Consider the following 23,651-nt stretch of genomic DNA (forward strand, 5'->3'; position numbering starts at 1 on the left):
TTTGTGCATGTCCTCTGCCCCTTGGGCGTCTGTATTTACCCCTCTGTGGTCTGTCAGAAGCTGGAAAGGACCAATTTTTTGCTGGCCAATTTCGGCTGAAGTGTGGGGGCTGTACCTGTAAGAAATCTTTGACCGTCTGCATAGATTTTGCCTTATCCTCCATTTTATTTAAAACCTCTTCTGCTTTAACCCCAAATAAGACATCCTGCTGTAAGGGTGCATCTAGTAACTTTGCTTTAACATGATCAGGCAGAGTTTGTTCCTTTAACCAAGCATGCCTACGTATAACAGACCCAGTAACAGCTGCTCTACAGGAAGCTTCCAAGGAATCAAATCCACATTGTAAAGTATGTTTGCCCACCTGTTCAGCTGCATGCAACAGATCCTGCATTTCTTTGAATTCAGACTGTTGAGGGTGCGTGCTCATCTTTTGTTTCATTTGAGACATTAGGAATGGCTGGTATTTCAGCATGTGAAATTGACAATTTAGTGCTCTCATAGCTAGAGTAGCTGAGGTGTAAACCTTCTCCCCCCACCTAGCCAGTGCTCTGGAGTCCCTTTCAGAGGGTACAGGATTTTTAGCCATAGAAGCCTTAGCCCCCTTTGGGACCATGGGAGATAGTCTCTGGGTCAGCAACAGAGCTTTTGTAAAGGAATTTGTGAGAGTCAGGCACTCTATAATATCTATCTAGTTTGGCTGGAGCAGGAGGCAGAGAATCTGGATTTAGACTAGATTCTAAGTAAACATCATCCACAATGACTAAAACTGGAGGGATAGCATAGTGGTCTGTGCTGGGGGAGTAAAAGGAACTCTCGGAGCCTTTTCTTTGAGTCGGAGTAGTCCTGACCTTCCCAGTCTAAATGTTCCCTCATGGTATGTAAGGTTTCCCTAAAGGAATAGTCTTCAGGGGGAGAAGCTGAGGGAATGGAATCTTCAGCATCAGAATCTTCATAAGGGGGAAAAGAGTAATCCTGTTCCTCAGAGGAGCCTGAGGAAATAGACACCTGATCAGAGGAGGCATAATCATCCTCGTGTCTAGGCCTTTTGTCTGGGGGGGGGGGGGGGGTTGGGAACCCCTGATTAAAGAAATCAAATCTTCAGCCATTTTAAGCATCTGTTGCTTAGGCATGGGGACTTGAACTGGAGACTAATGTGCAGTCTTTTTTGGTTTTACAGGAGTCTTAAGCTTAGCATAAAATTTTATGGTAAGAGTAGTCGGTCTGAAGACACCTTCTGTAACCGAAGGTGTTTCCGCAGCACTGGCTTCTCCTTCTGCAATGTTGTCGGTAGGGCCTAAAGAAAATGGCTGCGTCGGCCTAGAACTCTCTGCTTGAGAATCCGAAGCGGCCTGGGGTTCCAATTCTGCAGTCAGGGGCTGCGTAGGCACCTCACTGAAAACCAGAGAACCGGCGACCAGCCCAGATGAGGCCTCGTAGTCTGGCTTGGATCTAGGCTGCCTGTCTTTATCTTTGTGTTTTTTATGCACGCCGGTAGTCGGTTGCTCCGATGGCATAGTGTAATTAAATTTCCTACCGAAGCAGTGTCGTGTGAAATCAAAGCGTCGCTTTATAGTTCGCTTATTGAACCTAGCACAAAACCGACAACCAGTGACATCGTGGTCTGGGCCTAGGCAAGGAATACAATAAGAATGAAAGTCCTTATGAGATATTTGCTTCCCACAAGAGATGCAATTGTTAACTTTTTCTGACATTGGACTGAGGCAAGAAAAGGTTCCCCAATGGGGTACTTAGCTTTGACGACTTCGGACTGAAATTCGATTCGAAAATCTCAGGTGTCGGCCGACCGGCACTTGCGAACTGCTTCTGCTTCGGGCACTGCGCGGCAAGAAAGACTGGAGAAAATGGCATCGGATGCCTCATATACCCCTGGCGCACTGACGTCAGGGAAGAAGCGACAGCAACAGACGCCGGACCAAAACTTTGGAATTCGGGCCGACTGCGGGACCGCCTGACGGCAGGATAACCCAAGTGTGATGACTGCAGCAGGGTAACACGATGAACATCAATTCCAGACACAGAGTCTACTTTTCCTTAAGCTAGGAATGGAGGGGAGTTTGGTATCCCATGACTATAGGATCTCATGAAGAAGTTGGATCTGTTGGTTCTAAAAGTTCAGGGATAGAGCCAAAGAAGCCACTGAAGAGGAGCGGTTGCAGAAACACTTCCTAGCCTCTTTGCCCTTTTTCCTGGACTTGTCAATACTCTTCTGCCCGTTCTGTTGGTCGTAGGACTTCTGTTTCTGCAGTCTCCACGTCTGTCAAGAAGATAAAGACTCTTGACATGTCTCCTGCAGGGGGCTAGGAGAAGTCCCTTCAAAACCTATTTGTTATGTTCCTTAATGGCCCACTGGCCAAATGCAGTACGAATATAGCACACTTCATTATGATGATCTGCACCCAAATAGTATACACATTTTGAATGAGCATTCAAATTAGGAATCTTACAGCCCTTGACCATGCATTTCGTGAAGCCAGATGGTTTCTCGGTCACAGACAAGGAAGGCAACATAACGCCCAAAAAGTGTTACACTATCAATGATAAATGTAACATAATAATAATAACAATAATACATTCTACTAAACCAGACCAACAGCAAACATTACAACTACCAGAAAAGGTGGGGGGGGGGCAATGGTGAAAAGAAGTCCCCCCTGTGAAGACTGGGGAAAGATGGGCGAAGGCTGCCAACCTAGTCAAATATAATCTGATACATTATTCTATCATTTGTATAAATAAATGTAAAATACAGGCTTGTGTTCTTAAATGAAAGAAAAAACTGTAAAATGTGAACTTCAAGATTGTTGCAACATTGCCATCTGCTGTAAGGAAAACCAAGCCAAGCATTTCAAATGTTCTTTGAAGTTACAATTATCTAAATGGTGGTGCCAAAGCAACCGGATGAACACATTCTTTCTATTGTCTTAACTTAAGGAATAATTGTTAAGAGTGTACATGTGGAATGTCTTATTGCTGTAGTTTCCTGAGCAGGTGTTAACTTGCTAAATAATGCAGTTTGTTTGCCTGGTAACTCCAGACTAAGTGTCAAAATGATTTAATGTGAATACTGGGAAAACTTAAGTGTCAAAATGATGTAATTTGGGAGGGCCTTAGCAGAGCTGTTTGTTAGTGTTTTTAAAAACTATTGTTCAATGAGAGACTGTAGGCATTTTTGCCTTGGGCCATCAACCCCAGCACTGCTTACGCTCTATGTATCTGTAAGTAGGATAGTAGCACTGTTTTTTCTCTTAATACCTAAAGATTAGAAAGTTAGATTAAGTGCTTTTCTTTGACATCAGACCAGTCCTACTGTATTATTTTTAAATTTCTGTGTGATCTCTGACCTCTTAGATATCTCTGTGGTGTAGTATTATTGTCTTGTGTTTTTAATTTATTATTAAATATTTTTAAAACCTTTATCTGTGTCTGGTTTGTGTAGATGTAAGTAGGTTCTAGAGTACATTGCATATTTATAGAGTTTGTTGTAATAAGCCACTCTAATAAGTGTTAGACTGAATAGTCATTACCAATTGGATAATAATATTGCACAATAATAACTGTACACCCTTTTAAATGCCTTTGGGTAGCTGATAATTACTAGCTGGTGGTGGCAGTAATTATTATCGTATAGCCTGGGTAAAGGGGTACAGCTGGAGAATCTGTGTCAGCCTTTCCTAGGAGTGTCTATGACGTTGTATAAATACGTTCTCAAAGTGTGTGTAGTGTGTCAGCTACCTGGGCAGGGGCACGAAGCACTGGTGGAACAGAGAGGGTACTGGAGGTTAGCTTGCCAGCTAGGCTGAGATCTGGACCCTATAGCTGTGCCAGTGGGGAGTCTTATTGGGGACCTGGAGAGCAACGGAGCAACCAGCCCCAGACTGACTGTGATCTTTGTGTGCACATAAGGGAAATTGTACTTTACTGTGTGCATTTGTTATCCTTTCCTCTTCTATGAGGCAACCTCCCTGGTGTTAGTGGTGAGGATTGAGGCTTCTTGATTGCTGGGCCAGGGCACGGTCGTCAAACCCCCCCCCCCCTTTTTTTTTAAATATATGCAAGGAGAAAACCAATTAAACAGAAAATAAAAACAGAATGAACTAGAAAATCAAGAAGGTACGTACTAAAATACACACAAAACCAAAAAAAAAAAAAAACTTCTGCCACTTATCTGAGGCAAGCATGAGCAAATGAGAAGTCTGTTCTGTGTGTGTGCCAAACAAGATCTGAGGTAATGGTGGAGACTATGGGTAAGGACAGACCCTAAGATTTGGATCGTAAATTCTACAGTGGCCGAGGTCAGATCCAAAGACCCTATTCATTGAGGGCCTAATGGAAGAGAGAGCATCCGATATCAATATCAGAGACTTCCTGAAAACAGCTTACGTCACACCTTTTGTGAACCTACTTAACAGAAGATTCAAAAACTAACACTATCAAAGGGAGAATTCAAAATTTCATTTTTGAAATCTGGAAAGTTCTGAGAATGCAGCCAGTCAAGCCTACTTAAAATAGTACTAGTGGCAGCAGTCCGAGTAGTATCTAGAGAGTCAAACCTTTTAAACAGTAAGTAGTGACCTGAAACAAAAGAAACTAAACCACACTATACAATGCAGAATTTTTCCTACAAGGAAACTAAAAGCCAAAATATTCCACATACTTTCTCTATTAGTCAGAATAATCTTTAAATTACAAGCCTGATAGTTCTAAATTTAAAAAAAATTAGAGAACCATACACTTTTTCCATAAACTTACCAAAAGCTTTATCATCCTTATCAAAAGGAGAAAGATTACAGTTAACAAAATGAATGGCAGCACCTAGGTCAGTGATGGCGAACCTTTTGGGCTCGGCATGTCAAAAATTCAGAAGATGCTTAACTCGACTCTGCTGGCATATCACCCCCCCCCCCCCCCAAACAAAAATAAAATAAAAATAAAACAGCATATTTGTCAATATATCAGAGATGAATCTCAACAGAATCAGGGACAAATCTAGAAATAAGAAACACGGACATTTTTAAACTACTAGTACTATTAATATGAAACATTACGTGAATTAATGCATGTTTTTCTGAACTAAAATAAGTCTACAAATCTAATTAAGTGCAAAAAAGTCGTCAGTTTTAGGAGGGATTAAGGAGGACAGTTGAGGAGTGTAAACAGTGCATGCTTAGAAATGCAGACTACATGCCCTTTGCAGAAGTTTAACCATGAAGCGAAAACAATGTCAGCACTACCCTTTGCAGGCTATCGAGACAGTATACTGAAACAGTCTGCGGTTAACTTCCTTACCTCTGCAGCAGTATTGTTGAGCTGGCTTCCTGGCACAAAATAATTCAGTGCACTTCACATTAACAATGAATGCAAAAGCAGTTTCTTTGGTAACTTGGGTGTTGGTGAACACTGATGTGGCACCCAAAACGCCATGGCATGTCACCTTTGACATGCCTATCACAAGTTTGCCATCACTGACCTAGGTCATGGTCTAGGATTATTGTATAAAAGAGATACTTGGGTACATTCTGATTTCATACAAGCAACAGGTTGGTTGTCAGGGGAAACCACAAGCTGCGACAAACATGCCCTCCAATGCTGACAGAACTGGGGGGGGGGTTCTGGAAATTACCAGCTGTAGCAAAACATATTTCCTAAGGGATTAAGGAACTTCAGTATTCTCCCACTGAAAACAAGAAGTTATGTACTCACCATAACGTTCGATGTATGTAGTCCATCTCGCCTCACATTCTTACCCGTGGGTTCGGAGCCGAATGTTGGCTTCGACTCGGCCATACTTTAGCTCAAAGTCTTTCAATTGGCTGGGCTAAGATTGTATCCCATGCTGCACTGCTCTCTATCCCCAGATCTAGTTTGCTGCGAGCACCAGCACTCACTCTCCATGCATAACACCTAAGAAAGGAAAAACAAACCAAGAATGAAGGGAACTCTGAAACTAGGCCTAACCTCTCCATCCTCCAGGATGGGGGAAGTTGAGTGTGTGGGGGGGTGGTTAGTAAGAATGTGAAGCGAGATGGACTACATACATCGAATGTTATGGTGAGTACATAACTTCTTGATGTTATGTAGTCCAATCTCGCCTACATTCTTAACCATGGGACAGGGTCCCCAGCACCTAAATCCTGGGAGGCTCAGTGGAAAATACTCCTGAGCAATGTGGAATCAAAGGAAGACCTGCTTCTAGATACCACATCTAACGTGTAATGAGTAACAGAAGTAGCCACAGCACAAATATCATCCATAGACAATCTGGCCTGAAAAGCTGTAGACGTAGATACAGACCAGTAAAGTGAACCTTCACTCGGAATGGTAAATCTCTTCCCCCTGAAGTATAAATGAAAGAAATACAACTGGAAATCCACCTAGACAACGTGACTTTGGAAACAGGAGACCCAATTATGTTTTCCGAAAATAAAAAACAGCTGATCAGATTTTCTGAGGTCCTTCGTTCTGTGCAAATAAAATCGTAACTGTTTGTGCACATCCAACTGATGAAATTTGAATTCTGTTTTGTTCGGGAACTGAGGAAAAACACTGGTAATTCAATGGATTGGTTAAGGTTACTAACTGACGCTACTTTGGGAAGAAAGGAAGGATTCGGTCTGAGAGAAACCCTGTCCTTATGAAAAATCAAATAAGGTGGTTTAATTGATAAAGCTTGAAGCTCCAAAACATGTCTGGCTGATGTGATGGCTACCAAAAAGACAAGTCTTCCAAGTTAAGAATTTTAAATCACAAGTGGCTGCAGGCTCAAAGGGGGGTGAAGTAAGACCCTGTAGAACAAAGTTTAAGTCCCAAGGAATGACAGGTTCAGAGACAGGAGGACGAAGCAACAAAGTGCCTTTCAGGAAAGCCTTACAGAGTCTATGCGCCATTAGACTAGGTTCGTCTGCGACGTGAAAGGTAGAAATCATCGCCAATTGGACTTTAATGGTTACGGCAGCTGATCCCTGGTTGAAAAGCACAAAAAAGGAACTCCAATACTGACGAGACTGGAGCTGTGTAAGGGTCAATCTGTTTGGCATGTGCCCAGATGGAAAATCTCTTCCATTTGCTGTAATAAATCTTCCTGGTCGAAGGCTTATGAAAGGAAGATAGAATATGAACCACATCCGGCGAAAAATGGTGAAGCCTAACTAATGACGGAAGTGGAGTGACCAAGCTGTCAACCGGAGGGTACGAAGAGAGGGATGGAGCTGCCCTGACATGCGAGTCAGTAAGTCTGGTTGTGGGTCCAGAATCCACGGAGCTTCCATGAGATAGGGGAACCAAATTTGACGAGGCCAGTGTGGAGCAATCAGAATTATTTTGCTTCCCAAGGACTGCGCTTTCTGAATACCCTTTGACAGCAAAAGAACCGGAGGGAAAGCATATAGTAGACTGGAGGGCCAATCATGGACTACAGCATCCCTGGGTGACTCCCCCTGAGGGGGCATAAGGGTGAAGTAGCTGCTGCATTTGGCATTAAGGGGGCTGGCAAAAAGGTCGCAGCAAGGCTGACCCCACCTGCGGAAAATCTGCTCTGCAACTTGACAGTTCAGGGACCACTCGCGAGGCATCACAATAGCTCTGCTTAGCCTGTCTGCGATCACATTGGACTTCCCCGGATTGTGCAATGCTACCAGAAAACGTTGGGAAGACACCGTCCACTGCCACACTCGCATGGCCTCTCTGCAAAGGGAATACGACTTGGTTCATCCCTGTTTGTTCAGATACCATACCACCGACATATTGTCTGAGTGGATTGCAATAGTCCTGAGAGGAAGAAAGCTTTGAAGTGCTTGCAACGCTAGTAGCACTGCTCTCATCTCCAGGACATTGACATGCAGATGCATCTCGTGCTCTTGCCACGTGCCTTGGACTGTCCTGCCTAGATAATGCCCCCCCACTCCATCTGGGAGGCATCCGTGGTCACCGTGGCAACCGGAGACGAAGGAACAAAGGGTTTTCCCGCATTGAGGTTGTCTGTGTGAAGCCACCAACTGAGATCCTGTCTGCATCAGTCTGTGAGCAGAATAGGGTGAGAAAGTGGAAAACGTTGAAGAGACCACTGGGCGAAGAGTAGCCACTGAAGGAGCCTCATATGTAACCTTGCCAGGGGAACTAACAATCATAGCAGCCATCGTCCCCAACAATTGGAGGACCAATCTTGCCTTCACTCTCCTCAGAGAGAGCAAGGCGTAAATCTGTTGTTGTAAGACTGATTGATTCTTTCCTGTGGTAGAAACACCCTCATGAGCACAGTGTCTAATTCGGCACCTATAAAGGTGACACGCTGCGAGGGCAACAAGGCAGATTTTTCCCAGTTCAAGGTGATGCCCAACTGCTGACATAAGTTGACAGTGGCATCTCTGGTCTGAAGTAGCAGATGCCTGGTGGTGGCAGTAAGGAGCCAGTCGTCCAGGTATGGAAACACTTGGAATCCCTGATGTCTCAAGTGAGCCATCACCACTGCCATGCATTTGGTAAACACCCTGGGGACTGTGGTGAGACCAAAGGGCAGGGCTCAAAACTGAAAGTGACTGGCTCCCAGATGGAAGCGTAGGTGACTTCTGGATGCCCTGTCCATCTTTATGTGGTAGTAAGCATCCTTGAGGTTGATGGAGCACATCCACACTTCTTTTCCCAACAATGGGAGAACAGATTGCAACGTGACCATTCGGAACTTGGACCTTTGCACATGGGTGTTCAATCGGCTGAAATACAAAATGGGTCTCTGGTCCCCTGTCCTTTTCGGCACCAAAAGGAATCTGGAGTAAGTCCCTAATCCGATCTGGTCTGAGGGGACATGTTGGATGGCTCCTTTTTCTAGCAGCTTTGAAACCTCTGAAGCTGCGGAATCCCTTTGACTGGATGGAACATCTGGATTTTCTTGACTGGAATGGGGAGTTGATGAGAAAGGAATGATATATCCTCCGGAAATTATTCATAGAACCCACTGGTCCTGGGTGATACCTTGCTAGGCCTCCGGGTATAGTGAGATGCGACCTCAGACTGGCTCCGGAAACGCACAGTCGGGCCTCCCATCAGGAGTGACGGAAGGGAGAACCACGAAAGGAATCAGGGTCTTCCGAATTACAAGGGCCTCTTCTACCCCTAGGGTGGCGTCTACCTGAATAACCACCCCCCCTTCCCTGCCTCTGGAGGAGGACTCACCTTGTGCATCGGGAAAAAACCTCTGTGATTTCTTGAACCACATCTTCCCACCTCTCTGGGCCTTGGGATAAGGCCTAGAGGGAAGGTCTCCTACGGCAGATGGTTTTTCCTCTTGCTCGCACCTAGTGAGTGTGTCTTTCACCTTGGTTCCAAACAAAGAGGAACCATCAAACAGGGCGTCGATGAATGTAGACTTGAAGGCCTCAGCGAAATGACAAAGGTGTATCCAGGCATGTCTCCTAAAAGCGACTCCTGAACTTGCTGCCTTACTCGCTCGTCTGGCTGCGTGAGAGATCAGCCTCATGGAGGTGTTTGCAATAGAACTGAGGGTAGACATCTGAGCGTTGACTGAGCCACCGCCTCACAAACGTTACCCATTAGAGCATCTCCAAGCTCCTTTAGCAGATCTCTCTGGAGCCGTGTAAAGTGTGATAAGTAATTCAGTGACCGCAAAGTAAAGGCCACTGAAGAAAACATATGCTTCCCGTACTGGTCCATAGTCCTAGACTCCTTGTTAGGAGGATGGACGGTGGAATAAGTCTCAGCCAATTCCTTCTTGGTGGTCGCTGCCACCACCATGGCATCCACAGGGACTCCCTTGGATAGAAATTCCTTATCAGAAGGGGCAGACAAAAATTTATTGGGTCTCCTGGGGACTGGTTCCACAGAGTCAGGGCTTTCCCACACCCTTCGACAAACCAGATCCAGAAGCTCGTCTAAGGGTGGGAGACACCCAGGAGGCGGAGGACTGAGCAACAAAGGCCTTCAGGAACACAGACTCCTCTTCGGAGGGGGCTTTGGATGGACAGTGACCTCTTTGCTTCAAAATCTCTAGGATGTCAGAGAAAGAAACATCCTCAGAGGATGACTTGGGGGACCCCTCCGATTCCTAGAGGTCGGTGTCTGACGTGAGAGACTCATCTTGGGAATCAATGTGCTTCCTCTTGCACGTTCTCTTTCTGGGTGGCTCCTCGGGCAAAAACTCTGAGGGGCCCTCAGAAATATGGGGACCACTCGTGGGGGTACCCTGAAGCCTTGGGGCTCCGTTGTCAAGAGATAGAGGGTGATCAGAGACCTGCACCAGTGCTGTAAGGGACAGAGTGACCGAACCGTATGATGCCGCTGACGACCTGGCCAGTGCGCTCCACATGGCCTCGAAAGCTGGTCCTCCCGGGTCCGAAGATCGACCAGCCATGGAAGACCTCGGAACAGAAGGGACCAGGTCTGAAGCAGAGACAGGAGTCAGGCTTCCCCGCGCCGAAGCACCGAGAGGGAGACTAGGAGCCGAGAGGTGTCCGGAAGCCTCCCCCTCGGGTCCGACTGAGGAATCCTGAGTCCTGAACCCCGTGGACAGCGCCGACAGGGTCGGAGCTGACGTTGGAACTGACAAGCCAGGAGGGACTGTCGGAACCGACCTAGGGACATCAAATGGAGCCGAGCACTCTGGCTCCGAAAGCTGAGATGTGCTCGGAGGAGGAAGCATCGATGTAGGTAGCAGTACCGGCTCCGGAGCCGACTGGGTCGGAGCCGAAAACAATTTAGCCAGTACCGGTGAATGAAGAAGTCTCTGCACCACTCTATCGACGTCCACATCCGATAAGGTCCCGGAGGATTTAGAGGATAGGGAAGGAGATTGAGACCTCCTCTCTGAAGGAGACCTGCGAGGAGGAGATACCGGCCTAATGCTAGGCAACCGGCTCCGAACAGGCTCCGAGAGAATAGGAGCCGAAGCAGGTTCCATAGAAACTGACACTTCCTGTGGCCCAGAGGACAATGAAGCCAAGGATGTCATAGAAGATTTAGCTGTTTTCTCCGGCGGCTCCGAGGATAATGATGGAGCTAGGGATCACTTTTTAGCCTTGGAAGATTTAGCTTTTGATGGAGAAGACTTAAAGCTGGAAGCACTCTCCAAACCCTCCTCGAAGGAGGGTTAAGTCCCTTCAAAATCAATTTGTTCTTCCTTTCCTGAAGAACACGCGGGCTAAAAGCATGACAAAAACTACACGATTCCTGGAGGTGAATCGCTCCCAGACAGTACACACAAATAGAGTGTCCATCAATAACAGACATCTTATAACTGCACTTTGTGCACTTCTTAAAGCCCGAGGGCTCATGCTCCTTAGTATCTTTAGACATAATCATCACTACAAAAACTGAGTCACTAACCCAACAACCAGACCAACGGTCAACCAGCCACAAGCGCAGGAACAGAACAAACAGTACACCACAAAAACTAACTTAAACAGAGGAAGGACTAGTTCCTCTAAATTAAATGGTCTTAGTCGAAGTTAAGTTAGCACACAAAGGAAAGCGAGGGGACAGACTAGGTCCTCTAACTGAAACGGGCCTAGCCCGTTGGAAACAGCTAGTGGGATACCACAAGAAACACGCTAATACAAGAAAAAACAACTTTTCCACAAAACAGCTCAAGGATACACACACAAATAGCTATGAAAATAGCTTTTTTTTGCAAACTTCTCTGCTATAAAGATGAAAAGAATACTTAGCCACAGCCAAGAGCGAGACCACATCCGAACTACACGGGGGGCAAATGAGATCTGGGGATAGAGAGCAGTGCAGCATGGGATACCATCTTAGCCCAGCCAATTGAAAGACTTCGAGCTAAAGTATGGTCGAGTCGGAGCCCAGGGGTAAGAATGTAGGCGAAGAAAAAGTGGAAACAGTTATGGCCATTGCAGTGTCACCCACCTGTGACTGAGGCAAATTACCAGCCTACAGTGATGACAAAGGCTGCATCTTTTTCTTTTTGTAGCTAGAAGGTCTGACTGAGGGACTGGTAGTTGTGAACACAAACATGGTGCTTGTTTCCAGGGGAAAACTGGCAGAAATCGTCACTAAAACAGTGAAGTGGCAAAATAAATACCCACCCTTCACACAAAAAACACAGTTTATCCATAGAATTTAGTAATTTTAAATGACTTTTAATTTAATATCACAAAAGTAAAGTGTTCTTCCTTTTTTGAAGTACATAAAAATCATGAGACTATCAAGTAAATACATTTTCCTAGGTTAAAAGCACTTGTTTCTCACAAAAAGTTATTTTGAGCAAGTATAAAAGTATAGTGGAAGGCTTTCCCTCAAAGGGAACTTGTCTTCCAAACAGAACAGTGTGATCAATCCTTGAAAGCCTGAAGAGGAGCGCAATTCTCAGACTCCGGAAAGTTCTGAATGACTTGCCATACAAACCTGTCTTTTTAGTCTGCTCAGCTAGTGAAAGTTGCCCTAAAGCTTTGGAAGCTAGCCAGTGGTCTATCCGATGTAGGACATAATCCATACAGCTTTGGCTACTGCAGCAGTGATTAACACAAAAAACACTGTTTAGTTATCTGGGAAAACAAACAATTACAGAATTCAAATAGGACTTACTTTCTGAAAATGGAAAATGTCAATAATGTTCCCCCATGTCAAAAGAAGCAAACAGTGTGTGAGCCCTACAACGGAGTTCTAAAAGCTAAAGTAGCAGAAGGATAAATTTTCTTCCCAAATCATTCAAAAACTTTCCCATCCTTGACAGAGTAAAGTAATTAACATTAGCTTTTTTGCAGCAGCAGGATCAGACATGAAACAGCGCTAAGGTCAAATTTGGGACAAGAAAAATTTCTAAGAATGATGAACTTTATGAAATCTGTCAAACTTTTTAGGAGCTACAGGTCGACTGTCTGGTGTAGTACCAGATATAATCAGCAACATACTCCAAAGTTGCGAAAAGAGGAAGAATAGCAGCAAGATGTGGAAATTCAATTTGTAATAAATCATAGTATTTCTTTAAAGAAATTGAAATTTCACTCTGTTCCCACTGAAACATCTTTTTCATTCTAGAGACAATTTGAGAAAAAGAAAATTCCTCCATAGGAGACTCAGAGGAAACACTTTCCTCATAGTAAGCTTTAGGTACTTGGCAGAAAAATTAGACAATGCTCTTTCCCAATCGCTTCCCTGATCACAAAGGAAGTCCTTAGAAAGTGAATTTCTTTCCAGAAATTCCAAATGTTTTAATGCTGCAATGCACCTTGAGCCAAGCATACAGTCTGAGGAAGATAACAATTTACCTTGTCATCTCTTTATTCAATGGACATCCTTTGAAAGGGACAGACTCTTGCACACAGCTTTACCCAGGGGACAAGGTCTCTTAGCTCAGTTATGCAGGAATGCATGCTCCACTTCCCTCCTCCGATACTGACAAATGTGGTTCACCCATGCCCAACCAAGACTGCTTAAACAGCCACAAAGGATGTGGCTGACTGCTGGTCCTTGGTGGTTGAAGTACTGATACCAAAGGGATTCGAAGAATAAAGCGAATGGTCATCTACCAGTGGCAGAGGTACAAACTGAGCCTGCCGTATTGGAAAGGCTTCTCATTGGGTCTGGGGGAAGAGAGAATTGTGGAATTGGCATGCTGTTCCATGGTGTTGTCAAAAAAGGAGTCTGATTCCTGGTTAGCACAGCTGGAGTGAATTTGTGACAGGCACATTGTGCATGCCGAACTACTTAATGACACTCCCAGAACACATCTGCCCTTAATAAAACACAGCAAGTCCCACAAAATAAGTATAATTGTTTCCACAAAAATGCTTAAACTAAGCACATTCAGTAAAAATTAAAAATAGAAGGTAAACTATCCTTCAGACAAGATAGTCTTGAGACCCGCCGGTACACACTTATCAAAAAAAATAAAGGTTGCTCATAGAAATCAGCAAATGTTTTCATAGAAAACACTGTGCAAGGTTTGTACCAAGAAGAACTTGACTGGCCAGTAATGGAAGACTAAGCAGACCATCAATTCTCAGAAACCTGCAAGAGAAGTTCCAAGGGCAGCAGAAAAGTACTGAAGCTTTTGGCATCCAGTCTGTTGGTTCTCTCCACTTGGAGCTCTTGCAACCAGCAGCATGGGTGCAGGTGGGGGGAGCCCAAGACTTTGGAAGACTGGCCAGCTATTATACCCTTGATAGGATATAACCCACATAGCTTAGGCTACTGCAGCAGTGATTTACGAATGCACTTTTTCTGTGCCAGCACCAAAAACAAAGGGGATCATCTGTGCAAATTATGTGGAAGGGATCATTTGCGTGAATTCAGTGGACAGTGACTGCACCTGTAAGAAAACTGGTTTGAGTGGGGATAGGGAAACCATTTCAACAAGACAGCCCAATCACATACTTTTTAACAGCCTCTTTGCACACACGGTAGAATACTGTTCTTCCACACATACTTACCAGACTCTCAGCCGCACTTTAAAGCACACTTTGGAAGACCATCTTAAAGGGCTTGAAAGAAAAGGCTGGGATATTTGTGGTGATGGTCACAGTGGAGATGGGGAGCTGAAACAGGATGCCCAGAAAGAGGCTGGGTGTGTGCATTCACAAACACAGATGGCAGCCTTGCTAGATTTGGAGATCCTGAAATGAGAAGGGAGACTGCGAGATTTAGCAGCACTGCAGAACTAATGTAAAATCTAGAAAAACGAACAAAGGATACACTGGCTAACATCACTGCTAATCCAGAGCTTAGTACTGATTACTTTTGCCGAACAGCATTCACTGTAAACTGGGTCTGCAAGTATCAAGTTTGTATCCAGTGAAAGTCAGGAGCTTCAAGGACACTAAATGAGATGCAATGCCTAGATTACAGGAAGGTGAGCAGTAAGACAGCCACCCAATGAAGGCTGCTTGTGTCATTTCCAGCTGGCAACCTATGAGGGAGTTTCTAATGGATGTAGCCCTACTATGGATGGGGCATGTGGTCTTCAATGCTGCAAGCAAATAATGTCTCGCTCTCCACTGTTGCATGCTTTGGCTTCTCGGTTACGAAGGATACCACTCAGTTTTGCTTGCCACGCTGAAGACTCACAAGTAGGCTGCAATGTGAATCTCCCTTCTCTATTTTAAATGACTGTCATTCTGCTGTCTCAACATCCCGCTCAGCCACCCTTGCCAGTTGTGTCAACTGCCAGGTCATTTCTCCCACTCAGGTCACCTAGGCCATAGTTAGGGTTCTCTCTCTCTAGGACTTAAGCTCCTTCTGATATTTTGGAAACTGTTCTATCATTTTCTGGAATTCTATCTGCAAAAATCACGCTGGATTGATGTTAAGCACTGACGTGGGAAGGCAGCAGATAAACAGAATACATTTTTGCAGTTCAGTTTACTAGAGTTCAGGATAATTAAGATCACATGCCCCAGCACACACCAGCTATACAGTCACAGCACAGGAAAGACAGGAATCTCAAAAACAATGGGATGGAGCAAGTAGAGATATGAACAGGTTGAGAACTGAAGGACAGACAATTTTATCAGTAATCAAAGGAAAACAAGATCACTATAGACCAAGAATAAAATTAATAAGCAGGAAGGTGTACTGAATATTATACTTACTGTCATGGAAAAGAAAACAGTATGCACAACCCATTAAAATATACAAGGAACACATACAAGACAGAAACAGATCACAAATACAACTACTACCTGAAATTAATTTTGGATACAGATAATCAAATACTATTAAGATTTTGATACAGAGTGGCAGAAAGTTCATCTGGTGTAACTGAAGGCAGAAGGGTGGAGGCTATACTAATTAGAAGAGATGTTTCATTTGATAACTGGACAGAAAGGAAGAATGGGGTAAAAGCATATAGCCATGAACTAACCAACTAAAGACTAGTTGGAAGGTATTTGCCACCCCAAGAACAGGCCAGGCAAGTGACGCACAGCTAACCAGGGAATGAACAGTATTTTAAGAAGGAACAGAAATCTGGACACAGGACTGGAATCTGGTATTAGGAAAGGACAAAGCTCAGTCAGGTACTAGGAGTTTGAAGAGTCCAGCAGTAGGCAGGTCTATGGACAGGCATTTAGAGACAATGGGAATAAGAAATGTACTTTAGGCATGCATGCATTTGTAAACTAGGGTAGAGCAGTGATCCAAGCAGACTATTTTCAGGCTTAGCCTGGGGTTTAAAACTTCATATAAAAAGGACACAAGCTAATAAGAAGTTGGCTGCAAAGTAATCTATATTAACAATAGCAATACAAAAAGCAGTTGCAGGACTAATCAATACAAGTTTATCAAAAAGTTTCTACCCTTCTTACAGTAACAGTACTACTAAGGTCATTCATGCTGCACAATAAAAACTATGTACTTCACTACGAACTCTAGTAAATGAAACGACTTCTACGAAACTATGAAAACTAGCAATGGCACACTATTTTACACCGGAAGAGGAGGGTAGCAGGGGAAGGATTTCTGGATGAAACCGGTGAGAAGGGAAATTCCACATGTGATGAAAGTTAGGAGGGGGAGGAATTTGAAAGTTGCACGAAGAAAGCTCTGAGAGAGTGAACTACAGGAAGCCGAAAGGGAGGGTCTTTTTTAAGGATGGCAATAAATTTGTTAGAGATGTAGTTGTCATCTGGAGTATCCCAGAGATAAGAGTAAGGCTAAACTTGAGCAGCTCAGGGTGAGTTTGTGTGCGCACGCACGTGAATGCATGTTTGCATGCAAGTACGTGTGCATATGTAAACAAAATTGTGGAAGACGTTGTGTTGTACTTGCAATGTGTTGGGATGTGTGGCAACTGCAGCAAGTTCAATACGGTCATTTGGAGAGTAATGAGAGTTAGCTGACCCCAAAGAACTGGTAGCAGTTAAATGCTGCTGAACTGTACTGCAGAATAGATTAAGTGAGCGACGCTGCGGTAGCGTTGTCGCCTCACAGTAAGACATTGTCCTGTTCGATTCTCAGCTAGAGCGTCTTCTGTGTGGAGACATATGTGAATGGGCGTACCTTCGTTGAAGGTTGTGCGTCAGGGCCGGCAACTCGGCACGTAAAAATCTACTGCCAATCATTGGCGGACCGGAGTTCCGCTGTGGCGACCCCTAACCGGGAAAAGCCGAAAGACACAACAACCAGTTCTAAAGCGACGGCATTTGGGCCGACTGAGTAGGACATGTTTCAGCTAGTTATACAAATGAATGATCAACTGCAATGGTTTAAAATGTGCATAAAGTCTGTCAATTCTTGTCCTCTTTTTAAATGGGCTATTCATATTAGCACCGCACATACTTCAGAATTAAGATTATAACAACCAGGCAGAAGTACAGAAGGTAGAGTCTTGATGCACTGAAGAGGCAAAGGAGGCCCAAGTTCCACAGTCATGATCCAAGAAATGCTACTTATAAATGGTGCAAAAAAGATGATAATGTGGTCAAAGAACAAAATACCTGCAATGAAGACACCTGAAACATGGAATGGAACCAGCCATATTTCGGGTGAAATTAATATGAAGGAAGCATTTACAATTAGACGGCTACTCAACAGATGATGCATGATGCACAGCACACCACTTGGGGACAAGATTTTCTCAAAAACTGCCAGCTTCTCATACGTTAAAGCAAACAGCACTAACAGTCTCCCATAACTCATGCACTCCCTTCAGGCAGATCATCAAATAGTAATGCATGTGTGCTCAGGGTGTCAAGGGTTCTGTCCTTCCCTCAGCCATAAAGGCTTAGCTGTTCATGTCAAGTGAGACTCTGAAGGTGGAAAGAGTTGAATAGGTAGGTTCTGAGTTACCAGCAATGCCTTCTGACATACAATTTCCAATACACTATCATCTGGATAATCAACAGGAACAATATTGGTAGATAAAACAGTAAGGGACAATGCATGTCTGAAAGTCTCGACACCCAACATTCCTGGTAGAGCCAGGAACATAAATATTAAGTTAGATTATGGTACAAGTTCATATTTAAACTTAAAACAATTTAATGCTTCCTCTCCCTGTCATACTGTTAGTGAAATTAACAAATGCAGAAGCTTGACCAGTTTGAAAAAGGCGGGGAGGTGGAAGCCAATCCAAATTAAGTGTACTATTCTGCTCTTAAACTGTAACACGTTTTACAGAGCTGTAGACTTCCTGACCTTTTTAAGATCTTCAGATGGATTTCCACAGTCATTCTCCTCGTCTTCACCCTCTGACTCCTTATCTCCATCATATGTAGTGTGCGCTAAAAACAAACCAAAAAAAAGTACACAAAAATGCAGCTCTCAAACTGAAGTCATTTTATTAACATTTGTTCTCTTATCAGGCATTAATTCTGGTGCCTTAACTCAACCCTGCTAAAATAGTATCCCTAACACTGTCGGCAATCCACACTGACTGGGTCAAGCTCCAGACAGCCAAAGTGTCAAATAAGCAAAGTAAGATAAAGTACAGTTTTGTACCTACCATAAATGTAGATGTCCGAACAGGACAGCATCTGCAGTCCTTACAAATGGGTTGTCCTGTCGTCAGGCAGCCCTTTGGTCGGCCGGATTCCAAAGTCTGGGTCTGGCCTCGGCTGGTGTCGCACTTCATCCGACGTCATAGCTGCAGTTCTTCGGGTATAAAGGCATCAGCCGACGCCATTTTCCTCAGTGTTTCTTGCCCCAGATGCCAGTTGCCCTCTTGGATAGCTAAAGTTTTGGATAAATGCCAATTTTTCCAAATAGTAGAAGGCAAACACAAAAAATAATCATGTATGTACATATATACAAACAAATACACCATAAGAAATCCCCCCCCCAGCTAGCTATTAGGTGGGCAAATACCCTAGGAGTACCACAGAGGGGAAGGAGGGTGGGTAATCCTGACTGCAGATGCTATCCTGTTCGGACATCTACATTTATGGTAGGTACAAAACTGTACTATGTCCTTCAAGGATGCATCTGCAGTCCTTACAAATGGGTAGAATACCATAGCCAAACTAGGGGAGGAGGAAGAAGAAATTATGGTGTAGTTAGGATCCCTTGCAAAACAGCAGTGGCAAACCATGCTCGGGATCTAGAGTATAAAGGTAAGTTATAATGCTTGGCAAATGTATGCACGGAGGTCCAAGTAGCAGCCTCTATAATGTCCTTGGTAGCCACTCCTCGTAAGAAAGCTGTGGTAGTGGCTGTAGCCCTTGTAGAATGAGGCCTTATGTTCTGTGGAATTTGCTTTCCATGGTAGGAGTAACAGAATCTAATGCAATTTCCTATCCACTTGGAGATTGTCTGTTTGGAAATTGCGTTTCCTTCCCTTCCTGTTGCATATGCTACCAGAAGCTGGTCAGATTTTCTATTGCCCTTGGTTCTGTCCAGGTAGTAGCGTAACTGTCTTTGTACATCCAAGGTATGCAGCAGTCTTTCCCCCCTGTTCTGTGGATTGGGAAAGAAGGTAGGTAGGTGGATTGCCTGGTTTAAAGACACTCTGGATACCACCTTAGGCATAAATGTAGGATTAGTTCTCATGGACACTATCTTGATGGAAGATTAGGAAGGGTTGTACTGCCATTAAAGCCTGTAGTTCCGAAACCCTTCTTGCTGAGGTAATTGCCAGCAGGAAAGCAGTTTTCCAGGATAGGTGTTGAAGATCTGCTGTTGCTGCTGGTTCGAAAGGTGGAAGTGTCAATTTTTCTAGTAGAAAGTTCAAGTCCCATGCTGGTAATGGTGGTTTCCTAGGAGGTTTTACATTCTTAATTCCTCTGAGAAACTGCCTGAGTAGAGGATGCGAAAAGACAGGTGGATCGAAGCTGTATTCTGCAGAAATAGCTGATGCATGTATTTTGATGGAGGAATAGGACAGGCCTGTATGGAAAAGCTCTGCCAAATACTCCAGGATGTTGGCAATGTCTACCTTTGACACATCTTTGCCCCTGTCGATACTCCAAATGAGAAACCTTTTTCATTTTCCTGCATAGTTCCTTCTTGGTGAGGGTCTGCGGGCCTCAAGGATAATGTCTTTAACTCTTTGGGATAAATCTGGGTTAGTTGCTCTTATGTAATGTTCCAGGCAGTCAGTTGCAGAGTTTTCAGGTTTGGATGCAGGATGTTGTAGTTGCTCTGAGTTAACAGCAAGGGAATCAGGGGTAGTGTCCACATTCTCCCCCCGAGACATGCTTCTTAGTAATGGGTACCAATGTTGTCTTGGCCAATCTGGAGCTATCAGAATTATCCTTGGACGTTCCTCTTTGATTTTCAATAGCACCTTGTGCATCAAAGGAAGAGGTGGGAATGCATATGCTGTCAGGCCTTTCCAACTGAAGGATAGAGAGTCCACCTTCCAAGCAAGTGGGTGGTATGTCCTTGTGCAGAATTTCTTGAGCTGGTGATTGAGTGGGGATGCGAATAGGTCTATTTGTGGCAGTCCCCATTTCCTTGTGATGGCCTTGAAGATGTCCGGGTGTAGCATCCATTCGTGAGCATCCGAGGTAGTTCTGCTTAATATGTCTGCTAGGATGTTTTCTTTTCCCGGTTCAAAAATTGCTTGTAACTGAATGTTGTAACTCAGAGCCATATTCCATAGGTCCAGGGCCATTCGGCATAGAGGGTATGAATGAGTGCCTCCCTGTTTGTTGATGTACCACATGACTGTGGTGTTCTGTCCTTATCATCAACTGGCCTTCTTGGAGGAATGGTCTGAAATTCTGGATTGCTAGTTGTACTGCCAGCATTTCTTTTTGATTTATGTGCAGGTGCAGCTGCTCTGTAGTCCATAAGCCTTGTATGCACTTGTCCAGCATGTGGGCCCCCCAACCGAGGTCTGAGGCGTCTGTTGTGATGGTTTGGCTTAGTTGAATGCTGTGGAAGGGCAAGCCTTGGTTTGACTGGCATGCCTGAGCCCACCATAGGAACTCTTGTTTCAGGCATGGAATTAGTGGTATTTCGGTTTCTAAGCTGTGCCTGTGTTGAGACCATAAATTCTTTAGGTACCACTGTAGCTTTCTCATATGCAGTCTGGCATGGGGGACCAGGATTATGCAGGATGCCATGAAGCCCAATGCCTGCAGTACTTTCCTTGCTGTTAGTTTGTTCTGCTTTGTTAATGCCAAAAAGTAGAGAGGAAGTTGTTCTTGTTTTTCTGCAGTTAGGAATGCCATCTGTTTTACTGTGTCCAATTCTGCACCTAAGAAGGTTATTGTTTGGGATGGTATCAGTCTTGACTTTTTTACATTGACTGTGTATCCCAGGGCCTGTAGTAAGCAAATGACTCTTTGTAGGTCTTCAGTTAGCTTGTTTTTGTTGTCCGCTTGTATCAGGCAGTCGTCCAGGTATGGATAAATTTGGATTCCCTGAAGCCTGCAGTGAGCGATTACTGATGCCAGGCATTTCGTGAACACTCTGGGCGCAGTAGATAAGCCAAAGGGCAATGCTGAGAATTGATAATGCTCTGATCCTGCAAGAAATCTGAGGTATCTTCTGCAAAGTGGTCGTATGGGGACGTGCAGGTATGCCTCCTTGAGATCTAGAGTTACCAGCCAGTACTCCTTGCCCAGCATGGGAAGAAGTTGCTGTAGGGTCAGCATTTTGAATTTTGGAACAATGATGAATGTGTTTAAAGCGGACAGGTCGAGAATAGGCCTCCAATTCTTTTCTTTTCTTGGTACCAGGAAGAGTCTGGAGTAAAATCCCTTGCCTTGTTCCATAGGTGGTACCCTTTCCACAGCTCTCATCCTTGCTAATTGAGCTATTTGTTTTAGAGCTTCTGTCTTTTGATTTGGTGGTAGGTTTGGCATTCCTCTTTTTCCGGGTAAAGTGTGGAAATGAAACCTGTAGCCTTGGTCTATAGTTTGCAAAATCCACTTGTCTCTTGTGATATAGTGCCAGTTTTTTGAAAATAATGCTAACTTTCCGCCTAAGGGTGCTGCTATTTGTTCCCTGGTAGGCGGTGTCAAAGCCAAGTCACTGTGATTGTCCTGTTGCAGTGGTAGTGGTTGTGTCTGTGCCTCGTTGGTTGTTACCTTGCCACTGGCGTCCCCTGTAGGCACCTCCTCTGGATTGATTTCTGCCTCTTGAACGCCTATTCCTGCGCCTCTGAGTTTTAGAGGAGTCTGGAAAGGACCAATTTTTGGAAGGCCAGTTCCTGCTAAATCTTGGAGGCTGAACCTGTAAGAAATCTTTTACTGTTTGTACAGATTTTGCCTTCTCTTCCATTTTCTTCAGTACCTGTTGGGCAGGAGTACCAAATAAACTGACCTTACCCATAGGAGCATCTAATAGCTTTGCTTTAACATGATCCGGCAAGACCTGTTCTTTCAACCATGCATGCCTTCTTATAACTGTGTCAGTCATGGCTGATCTAAATGAAGCCTCCAGTGCATCATAGCCACATTTTAAGGAATGGTTACTAACCTGCTGAATGTTATTCACCATTTCTAGAACATATTTCTTATCTAAAGAATCATCCGAGGACAGTTTCTTAGTTAACTGATCAAGCATAAACTCGTGGTATTGGATCATATGAAACTGACAATTCAATGCTCTAGCTGAGAGAGCAGCAGAGGTGTATACTTTTTTACCCCATCTCTCTAAGGACCTGGATTCCCTTTCAGAAGGGAGAGGGTTTTTAGCTAAGGTCGAAGCTACTGCCTTAGGCCCCTGGGAGATAGTCTCAGGATCTGCGAAAGGAGCCTTGTATAAGTGGTGATGAGTGTCCGGGACCCTGTAGAACCTATCGGGCTTAGCAGGGGCTGGAGGTAAAGTATCAGGAGCAGTGCAAGCATCATTAAATGCATCATCCACAACGGGAAGTACTGGAGGTATAGCTAAAGGCCTATGTTGCGGTAAGTGTAAAAAGGTCCTAAGCCTTTTCCTTGAATCTGAGAAATCTTGACCCTGCCATTGGAATTGCTCTCTCATGGCATGTAAAGTTTCCCCAAAAGAAAATTCCTCTGGTGGAGAAGCAGAAGGGATCGATTCTTCAGCATCGGAATCTTCATAAGTAGAAAAAGGAGCCTCTGGATGGACTGTATTGTCTGTATCATCAGAAGAGTCATCTGAGGACACTGGCTCAGGGGGCTCTGCTCTAGGTCTCTTTTCTGGAGGTTGAGAGGCCCTGTCTGGGTGAGATTGGGATCCCCTTATTAAAGAGATGAGATCCTCTGCCAGAGTAAGCATTTGGGAACTGGAACTGGGCCTGTGAGAGGGGGGGCTTAACAGGCACAGACTTAGAAGTTTTGGCTGCTTTAGCCCTGGCAAAGGCCTTTATAGACATGGCTGCAGGAGGCCTAGCAGCACCACGTGCTGGGGTAGAAACATCCAAAGGGATGGTGTCCGATAAGTCTTGTGAAACCACAGTAGTAGGTAAAACTTCAGAGGCCGATTCAACTAGGGTAGAGGGGGCCTCGGTAGTAGTCATGGATTCGGCTGAAGATTGAACCGTTTGCTCGGTTTCAGCCGAAACAGAGACACTCGCGGTTTGCTTAACCGTGGTTTCAGCCGAAACCGCGGACCGCGAGTGTCGGTCCTTTTCTTTGCGTTTCTTAACAATTTGAGTAGTCGGAGGATCCGACGGCATTATGTACGCAAAATCTGAGCTGAAAAACTGTTCAGCAAACTCCGACCGACGCCTAAGCGCTCGGTTGAAAGAAGCACAGGCTAAACAAGCTGCTACGTAGTGGTCTGGGCCTAAACAAGGTAAGCAGTAAGAG

The 23,651-nt window shown here is 44.5% G+C and overlaps 1 protein-coding gene across 3 annotated transcripts in view; it reads right to left on the reverse strand.

Moving 5' to 3' along the window:
- Nucleotides 1-23,651, reverse strand: part of MIER3 (MIER family member 3) — an 874,587-nt gene that overhangs the window by 476,058 nt on the left and 374,878 nt on the right. For all 3 annotated transcript variants that reach the window (XM_044063799.1, XM_044063797.1, XM_044063798.1), the window contains one exon: nucleotides 18,124-18,209. In XM_044063799.1, the coding sequence (XP_043919734.1) occupies nucleotides 18,124-18,209 (86 nt within the window). The remainder of the gene's footprint in view (nucleotides 1-18,123; nucleotides 18,210-23,651) is intronic.

This window comes from Protopterus annectens, chromosome 2.part2 (assembly GCF_019279795.1).
Source record: "Protopterus annectens isolate FY-2018-M chromosome 2.part2, PAN1.0, whole genome shotgun sequence".
Taxonomy (NCBI): Eukaryota; Metazoa; Chordata; order Ceratodontiformes; family Protopteridae; genus Protopterus; species Protopterus annectens.